The sequence below is a fragment of the Penaeus japonicus genome, unplaced genomic scaffold (assembly GCF_977035675.1).
Source record: "Penaeus japonicus unplaced genomic scaffold, GWHDUDI00000001_assembly GWHDUDI00000037, whole genome shotgun sequence".
Taxonomy (NCBI): Eukaryota; Metazoa; Arthropoda; class Malacostraca; order Decapoda; family Penaeidae; genus Penaeus; species Penaeus japonicus.
The window spans coordinates 2,863,962-2,873,961 of record NW_028234439.1 but is presented as its reverse complement, the minus strand read 5'-3'; the positions used below and the strand labels follow the sequence as shown (position 1 = coordinate 2,873,961).

Sequence of the window (10,000 nt, the reverse complement as noted above, 5' to 3'; positions counted from 1 at the left end):
TCTGCAACTATTCAAAAATGCTAATGATTCCCATTACCTTCTAAACACCGACTTTACAACGGGCAAAATTCATGGTCTTAAAACAAGAGAAAAACAACGAGCGCATATACATTTTCTTCAAATCATCTTGATAAAACGTATGATATCCTCAACCTTGACGTCAACCAATTCATCCATGACGTCATATATACGTCATAAACCACATAAGTATGACTTTCAGCTGATATATCATTAAGATACAATTGAATGTAACTCTTTGTGTTTTGTTTGGTGTGGTATGAATCATATAGCTTTAGCTGTGATAACGCATCATACCGTTAACCATACTTTTAATAATAAACTTATTAATAAACTTAATAATAAATTAAAAAATAGCGCATCATCGTGTGTCGTAACGGACTAACTTTATGTGGCATTTTGATATAAACTTCTATCTTCATTAAAAAAAGGGAAGTGATTCATCAAAACCAATAGATAAGGCTTGTAATTGATTAGATAAAACACCATACTGATTCGAGAAGTAAGAAAAAAAACAAATCGCTCTTACTTCACTAAAGATATATAAAGCAAGTAAGGAATAAAGAATTTATGCTCGAAATGAAAAAAAACCCAAAAAAACTGGCATTTGATCCGAGTATCTTCACAGAGTAAATTCATCTAAATTATGTCTTATTTCAGCTGATTCTTTAAAAAATGACTAACCGATAACTCAACACATTTATAATCAACCACTTTACTACATTATCAGTCTATCATCCAGAGCCTTGCCAGAGAAGAGGAAACCTTTATCCGTTTCTGTTATTTATAGGCTCTGCGCGCCTTTTCAGGTTAGTATACATATACTTGTTTGTAAAAAAAAAAACCGCACACGCACACACACACACATATATATATATACACATTTGTATATATATGTATATATATATACACATACATATATATGTATATATACTCACTAAATAAATCCTGTTGGCAGTTTCTGAGGGTGGGTGGGACCCCCTTGTCCTCTTTCAGTGATAAATTACGTCCCTACTACAACGCAATACACGATATACACTAATATGTGACTAATCTAGACAACAGTATAAATGCAGTTGCGTTAAACGTATAACAGAATGTTGATTGAACTTGAAACATCCAAACTGTTTCCTATAAAATTTACATTTACCTTCTTTCCGTACTGATACCATGAGAACCATCTGTAACTACTGCTTATAAGTGATGTTATGTCTACAACATTGATCAACAAGAGAGAGTAGTAGAGTTTACTACAAAATAATGATTGTAAAATGCCGTTAATATCCTGAAACAATTCTCACTGAGAGAACTTCCCTTTCTTTTTCATGCCTCATCCTCCTCCCTCCCCCCCTTCCCCCCTCGCCCCTCCCTTAAAACAACATGGCAACATGGATCCAACCAACACTGAGTGTAAGAATAACCACCGGTGTAGATGGGGTATTTGGGATGACCATTCAGTAGGTTATAATAAAAAAAATCACACTTATGTTGCGAACGCGATAAGTATTCATATATATCTTAAGCACCTCTTCAATGGCGATATATTATTTAGTATTTGTTATGGCAATTTTGTTGTTGTCAGAGGAAATGGCATGTGGTGTTGCACGTAAAATTTACATGTAAAAATACCGACGATTTCTACATATCTTGTAAATTTATGTGGGTCAAAAGTTGTGAAGCATTCCTTTCCTTAAATATATATGAATACTATTACATGAGGGAAAAAAAGTTAACTCGGTAACCAAGAACTCAAAAGTTACAATTTGCTAAATAACAAATCATTTTTCGTCATACGGTGTTCTTATGTAGCGTCCATTCATTCGTACAGTGCAAATGTCCATTACGTGATACAAGATCTGAATTTTTGGATGAATTACAGTTCATGCCATCTTTTGCATAATTAACAATTTCATTTCTAATCTTTACCAACAAGCCGGGAAAGATAAAGTTTTATTTTTCAGTTGGTAAACCTATCTGTAAGCTCTTACTACCCACATCTCGAATCAAATATAAAAATATAGTCCACCAGTTACTTAACCAAGACAAGACAGACCCATAAGATCACTGAAAACCTCAGAATAAAATATTTCGAATCTAGAAAATGGCACTGGTTAACACTATCTCAAGTGAGCCTATTTTGAGCCTACGTCGTTGGCGGACAGATAAACATGTAACACCATAAATAACCAAAACCAAACGACAACTTAGAATAAACAACGTGTTATAAAATCCTACAAAGAACGCAGGATATGTCACCACTAAATAAAAAGAGAATCATAACATCAAAGAGAAGTTAAATAAGGAGAGAAGTTAGCGTGATTGAGCCGTGGACCGCGACGCCAAGGTACTTTAGGGAAAGTCTCGTACCGCATCCACGACCCTCGGCAGACTCACTCCAGTTGCTGAGCCTGTACTGCTGCGCCTGTGAAGTGAAGTTAAGTGAACTAATTCCTCCCAAAGTTCAGTCTGGTGTCAATGACATTTGCCTGGCGAGTCTGTCGGATGTAGGGAAGAATCGCCTTTGTGGAGTGTGATGCGTAAAGAGCGGAATATTCGCTTACGTAACGACTGTAGAAGATATAGGGTTGTAGTTGAACCTTTGCCAAGTTGTGGCGGCTATCATAAGTGTGACGTGCACGGCGTACGTACTTCGAAATGGTGTAGGAAAGATTTCACTGTGTTAGGAGCCGTGTTCTAAGCAAGACATACGCTGGGAATTAATGATGTGTTTGAATAGGATTAATCTTACAATATGTTTTTATTAAGATGAGAAGCTTATAACCGGGGTGTGTGTTGTTTTCCTGTAGGCAATATATATGTTATATAATAGATATATAGGATGCGGCATTGAAACGGATTTATCACGTAGTAATGTTGTGAACATGGAAACGCAGTACAAAACACCTTTTCTTCCTATATACATGTAGTGTGAACTCGTAAATCAAACTGGAGACAGCTGTAAATATCTCGTTAACAGATACAACCACACAAGATACAAGATAATCACACTTATAAACACAAACGCTCAACAGGCGCAAAATGCCTTTTAAGAGTTAATTTACACCCCCCTTTTTTTTAAAGTTTAAGTATCTTTAAGACCAAACCTTCCACACAAAGGGCACGGGTCACCCTCCATACCCGAAGACTCGACACACAGGTCCCTTGAGGCGAACAGAAATCTTATAATTTACATTCCGTCAAGTCGCTTCAGCTTATTGGACGGAACCACAAGGGGGCAACAGCTGTTAACCCTTGCATATAGAATATCTTAAGGGTTATGGCCTGTATTTCAAAAATCCTCATTTAGATTTTCCGGCTCAACGCACGCCACTGTTGTTTATTTTATTGTTATTTTTTGTATTTATTTACTTTTGATTTATATCTAGCTTACTTATATGTCTGAAGGTTAGGCACTACGGGCTTGCTAGTAAGATTTGCCCAATTTTTGCACGCCCTACTCTAAAAAATTTATTTATTTATTTCTTACCTCTCCCTTCCTCTCCCTTTCTCTACCTTTCTCTCCCGCTCCCTTCCTCTCTCTCCCTCTCCCTTCCTCTCTCTCCCTCTCCCTTCCTCTCTTTCCCTCTCCCTTCCTCTCTCCCGCTCTCCCTTCCTCTCTCTCTCCCGCTCTCCCTTCCTCTTTCTCCCGCTTTCCTCTCCCTCCCTCTCTCTCCCGCTCTCCCTTCCTCTCTCTCCCGCTCCCCCTTCCTCTCTCTCCCGCTCTCCCTTCCTCTCTCTCCCGCTCTCCCTTCCTCTCTCTCCCGCTCTCCCTTCCTCTCTCTCCCGCTCTCCCTTCCTCTCTCTCCCGCTCTCCCTTCCTCTCTCCCCCTCTCCCTTCCTCTCTCTCCCGCTCTCCCTTCCTCTCTCCCGCTCTCCCTTCCTCTCTCTCCCGCTCTCCCTTCCTCTCTCTCCCGCTCTCCCTTCCTCTCTCTCCCGCTCTCCCTTCCTCTCTCTCCCGCTCTCCCCTCCTCTCTCTCCCTCTCTCCCTTCCTCTCTCTCCCGCTCTCCCTCTCCCTTCCTTTCTCTCCCGCTCTCCCTCTCCCTTCCTCTCTCTCCCGCTCTCCCCTCCTCTCTCTCCCGCTCTCCCCTCCTCTCTCTCCCGCTCTCCCTTCCTCTCTTTCCCTCTCCCTCCCTCTCTCTCCCCCTCCCTCTCTCCCCCCCTCTCCCTTCCTCTCTCTCCCGCTCTCCCATCCTCTCTCTCCCGCTCTGTCCCTCTCCCTTCCTCTCGCTCCCTCTCCCTTCCTCGCTCCCCCCCTCCCTTCCTCTCGCACAGACAGACAGACAGACAGACCAGACAGACATCGACTCGACAGACAGATCCACAGACAGACAGACACACAGACAGACAGACAGACAGACAGACAGACAGACCAACCAGCCAGACCAGACAGACAGACAGACAGACCACAGACAGACAGACACAGACAGACAGACAGACACAACAGCCAGACAGAACACAGACAACAACAGACCACCAACAGACAGACAGACAGACAGACACACAGACAGACAGACAGACAGACACACACAGACAGACAGACAGACAGACAGACAGACAGACAGACACACAGACAGACAGACACACAGACACACAGACAGACAGACAGACAGACAGACAAATAGACACAGACAGACAGACAGACACTCAGACACACACGCAGACAGACAGACACAGACACACAGACAGACAGACACACAGACAGACAGACAGACACACAGACAGACAGACAGACACACAGACAGACAGACACACACACAGACAGACAGACACACAGACAGACAGACACACAGACAGACAGACACACAGACAGACAGACACACACACACACAGACAGACAGACACACACACAGACAGACACACACACAGACAGACAGACACACACACAGACAGACACACACACAGACAGACAGACACACACAGACAGACACACACACAGACAGACACACACACAGACAGACACACAGACAGACACACACACAGACAGACACACACACAGACAGACACACACACAGACAGACACACAGACAGACACACAGACAGACAGACACACAGACAGACAGACAGACACACAGACAGACAGACAGACAGACAGACACAGACACAGACAGACAGACACACAGACAGACACACAGACAGACAGACAGACAGACAGACACAGACAGACAGACACACAGACAGACAGACAGACACAGACAGACAGACAGACAGACAGACAGACAGACACAGACAGACAGACACACACACACACACACACACACACACACACACACACACACACACACACACACACACACACACACACACACACACACACACACAGCCCACTGCAATTCCCTCGCTCACCCGTCGCTGATGCCCGTCTCCCGTCTCCCCCACAGATGAGTTACCCAGGAGGCAACCCCGGAGTCGGCTTCGGCCAGGTGAGTCCAGATCGGTGTTTACGTTTTCCCTTCGCTGGGGCGAGGGCGAGGTAGGGCGGGGTCAGCGGGTCCGTTGCCGGGGGCCGCAAGCAGAGGTTTCTTCGCCGATGATTTACGGCTTTGGTTTTGTTTTGCTTGGTGTTTATGGGTTTATATTTTGTATATAATGTTTGTTATTTGTGTTAGAGCTCGCTCAGACGCATTTGTACAGAGTGCACGCACACGCACACGCACACGCACACGCGCACGCGCACACGCACACGCACACGCACACGCACACGCACACGCACACGCACACGCACACGCACGCGCACGCGCACGCGCACGCGCACGCGCACACGCACACGCACACGCACACGCACACGCACACGCACACGCACACGCACACGCACACGCACACGTGCATTCAGTATGTTCATATATTGTTACATTGTAATTTTATATATATTTGTAAATATTGTATATATACCTATATATCTTTACCTTTACCTATTATCATACTAAACGTATAAATTAAAATGTGTGAGTGTTTTGCAGGTGTTCCCAACGGCACCTGCAAACGATACACCTAGGAGTTAAGTGTTAGAATGTGCTCAGAGTCACAGATACGAGTAGGGGTACAGATGCCTTACGAAGTCCTTACTTCCTTCAACTTTAGTGCTCCTTCCAGCCAAGACGCTATGTAACTATTCATGGCCACTGCAAATGGATGTTCATCTTTATTCAGAAGCGAAGAAAGTATTATGTTAAAAGATCGAGATTCAGATATTATCAGAATACATGGGGTGTAGGAAGATTTTGAGGCAACTTTGTAAGACAACTTTACAATGTAGGATAAGTGAGCACTTGGCATCATTGAAGTTTTAACAGCCTTTGTCCCGGATTACCTAAGGGTCTTCTGAATTGGATGTGCTTCTCCACGTACCTCTTGCCTCCCTCCCCTTTTTCCCTCCTGCCTCCTTCCCCTCTTTCCCTCCTGCCTCCCTCCCTCCCCTCTTTCCCTCCTGCCTCCCTCCCCCCTCTTTCCCTCCTGCTTCCCTCCCTCCCTCTCTTTCCCTCGTGCCTCCCTCCCTCCTGCCTGCATCCCTCCCCCTCTTTCCCTCTTGCCTCCCTCCCCCTCTTTCCCTCCTGCCTCCCTCCCTCCCCTCTTTCCCTCCTGCCTCCCTCCCTCCCCCTCTTTCCCTCCTGCCTCCCTCCCTCCCCTCTTTCCCTCCTGCCTCCCTCCCTCCCCTCTTTCCCTCCTGCCTCCCTCCCTCCCCTCTTTCCCTCCTGCCTCCCTCCCTCCCCTCTTTCCCTCCTGCCTCCCTCCCTCCCCTCTTTCCCTCCTGCCTCCCTCCCTCCCCCTCTTTCCCTCCTGCCTCCCTCCCTCCCCTCTTTCCCTCCTCCCTCCCTCCCTCCCCTCTTTCCCTCCTGCCTCCCTCCCTCCCCTCTTTCCCTCCTGCCTCCCTCCCTCCCCCTCTTTCCCTCCTGCCTCCCTCCCTCCCCTCTTTCCCTCCTGCTTCCCTCCCTCCCCCTCTTTCCCTCCTCCCTCCCTCCTCCCTCCCTCCTCTTTCCCTCCTCCCTCCCTCCCTCCCCTCTTTCCCTCCTGCCTCCCTCCCTCCCCTCTTCCCTCCTCTCCCTCCCTCCCCCTTTCCCTCCTCCTCCCTTCCCCCTCCCCCTCTTTCCCTCCTCCCTCCCTCCCCCGCTTCCCTCCTGCCTCCCTCCCCTTCCTCCTCTCCCTCCCCCCTCTCCTCTTCCTTTCCCTCCTGCCTCCCTCCCTCCCCTCTTTCCCTCCTGCCTCCCTCCCTCCCCTCTTTCCCTCCTGCCTCCCTCCCCCCCCGCCTTCCCTCCCCCCTCCCTCCCTCCCCCTCTTTCCCCCCCTCCCCCCCCCCCCCCCCCCTTTCCCTCCTGCCCCCCTCCCCCCCCCTCTTTCCCTCCTGCCTCCCTCCCTCCCCCTCTTTCCCTCCTGCCTCCCTCCCTCCCCCTCTTTCCCTCCTGCCTCCCTCCCTCCCCTCTTTCCCTCCTGCCTCCCTCCCTCCCCCTCTTTCCCTCCTGCCTCCCTCCCTCCCCCTCTTTCCCTCCTGCCTCCCTCCCTCCCCCTCTTTCCCTCCTGCCTCCCTCCCTCCCCCCCTTTCCCTCCTGCCTCTCTCCCTCCCCCTCTTTCCCTCCTGCCTCCCTCCCTCCCCCTCTTTCCCTCCTGCCTCCCTCCCTCCCCTCTTTCCCTCCTGCCTCCCTCCCTCCCCTCTTTCCCTCCTCCTCCCTCCCCTCTCCCCCCCCTCCCTCCCTCCCCCTCTTTCCCTCCTGCCTCCCTCCCTCCCCTCTTTCCCTCCTGCCTTCCTCCCTCCCCTCTTTCCCTCCTGCCTCCCTCCCTCCCCCTCTTTCCCTCCTGCCTCTCCTCCCCTCTCCCTCCCTCTTCCCCTCCTCCTCCCTCCCTCCCCCTCTTTCCCTCCTGCCTCCCTCCCTCCCCTCTTTTCCCCTCCTGCCCCCCTCCCTCCCCCTCTTTCCCTCCTCCCTCCCTCCCCCCCCTCTTTCCCTCCTGCCTCCCTCCCTCCCCCTCTTCCCCTCCTGCCTCCCTCCCTCCCCTCTTTCCCTCCTGCCTCCCTCCCTCCCCCTCTTTCCCTCCTGCCTCCCTCCCTCCCCTCTTTCCCTCCTGCCTCCCTCCCTCCCCCTCTTTCCCTCCTGCCTCCCTCCCTCCCCCTCTTTCCCTCCTGCCTCCCTCCCTCCCCCTCTTTCCCTCCTGCCTCCCTCCCTCCCCCTCTTTCCCTCCTGCCTCCCTCCCTCCCCCTCTTTCCCTCCTCCCCTCCTCCCTCCCTCCTCTCTTTCCCTCCTGCCTCTCTCCCTCCCCCTCTTTCCCTCCTGCCTCCCTCCCTCCCCCTCTTTCCCTCCTGCCTCCCTCCCTCTCCCCCTCCTTTCCTCCTGCCTCTCTCCCTCCCCCTCTTTCCCTCCTGCCTCTCTCCCTCCCCCTCTTTCCCTCCTGCCTCTCTCCCTCCCTCCCCCTCTTTCCCTCCTGCCTCCCTCCCCCCCCCTCTTTCCCTCCTGCCTCTCTCCCTCCCCCTCTTTCCCTCCTGCCTCCCTCCCTCCCCCTCTTTCCCTCCTGCCTCTCTCCCTCCCCCTCTTTCCCTCCTGCCTCTCTCCCTCCCCCTCTTTCCCTCCTGCCTCTCTCCCTCCCCCTCTTTCCCTCCTGCCTCTCTCCCTCCCCCTCTTTCCCTCCTGCCTCTCTCCCTCCCCCTCTTTCCCTCCTGCCTCTCTCCCTCCCCCTCTTTCCCTCCTGCCTCTCTCCCGCACCTCTTTCCCTCCTGCCTCCCTCCCTCCCCTCTTTCCCTCCTGCCTCTCTCCCTCCCCCTCTTTCCCTCCTGCCTCCCTCCCTCCCCCTCTTTCCCTCCTGCCTCCCTCCCTCCCCTCTTTCCCTCCTGCCTCCCTCCCTCCCCCTCTTTCCCTCCTGCCTCCCTCCCTCCCCTCTCCCTCCTCTCTCCTCCCTCCTCCTCTTTCCCTCCTCCCTCCCTCCCCTCTTTCCCTCCTGCCTCTCTCCCTCCCTCCCCCTCTTTCCCTCCTGCCTCTCTCCCTCCCCCTCTTTCCCTCCTGCCTCTCTCCCTCCCTCCCCCTCTTTCCCTCCTGCCTCTCTCCCTCCCTCCCCCTCTTTCCCTCCTGCCTCTCTCCCCCCTCCCCCTCTTCCTCCCCTCTCCCTCCCCCTCTTTCCCTGCCTCCCCCTCCCCTCTTTCCCTCCTGCCTCTCTCCCTCCCTCCCCCTCTTTCCCTCCTGCCTCTCTCCCTCCCCCTCTTTCCCTCCTGCCTCCCTCCCTCCCCCTTTCTCTCCCTTCCTGCCACGCGTCCAAACGTTGTCCACTCGTAATTGCAATAGCACCGCACTCCGTCCTGATTTCCACATATCCCATATTTCAACACATTTATTTACTGTATAATAGTTGTCTTTTAAAATCTGTAAAACATGTATAAGTCATATCGTAATCTAGCCGTATGTGCACATAACTGCTGATGGGACGTGTATTTAGGTCAGAGCTGTAGTGCTGGGGCTGAGATACGGGATGATGTGGTACGCGCACACACGTACGCGCACACACGTACGCGCGCACACGTACGCACACACACGTACGCACACACACGTACGCACACGCACACCAATCTTAAAATGTGTCAAGTTCTGGATTATTACTTTGTGACGTGATAAAGGTATTGACACGGTACTATCTTCCAGTAAAAGTTAAAAGATATTGTACCACGAATGTCTGAGAGTCCGGATACGGTTTCGTTGCCATGCCATGCAATGCAATGCTCCCTAGATTTAGTCCATTGACTGACTTTTTCTCTCCCTCAGGGCACACAATACCCGATGTATCCGCCCGCTGGGTTTACCGTATGTGTTGTGTTGGGTTCATGTTCACTGGTGCAGGACGCATGCTTAACCATACGCATAGACGTATCATTTTTTTCAGTAGAGTGCCTGTGTGGGTTTGTGTATCTGATAATATGGTTTATAATAATTTTTCCCACAGTTTATTAACACTGTTTTAATTGTCCTCAGATACTTATGCAGAAAATTGTACCAATATATATGTTTTTTTTTC

General features: G+C 50.6%; 1 protein-coding gene across 11 annotated transcripts in view; it reads left to right on the top strand.

Moving 5' to 3' along the window:
- Positions 1-721: 721 nt before the first annotated feature.
- The window catches only part of AnxB9 (Annexin B9), a 42,813-nt gene continuing 33,534 nt past the window's right edge, over positions 722-10,000 (top strand). For 3 of the 11 annotated variants that reach the window (XM_086532202.1, XM_086532201.1, XM_086532200.1), the window contains exons 1-3: positions 2,394-2,452; positions 5,398-5,439; positions 9,751-9,789. In XM_086532202.1, coding sequence (XP_086388328.1) covers positions 5,398-5,439; positions 9,751-9,789 — 81 coding nt within the window. In that variant the 5' untranslated portion in view covers positions 2,394-2,452. Of the gene's footprint in view, positions 828-2,346; positions 2,454-5,397; positions 5,440-9,750; positions 9,790-10,000 lie in introns of those variants that run through there. The other 8 variants (XM_086532205.1, XM_086532203.1, XM_043003670.2 and 5 more) reach the window with 5 other exon arrangements.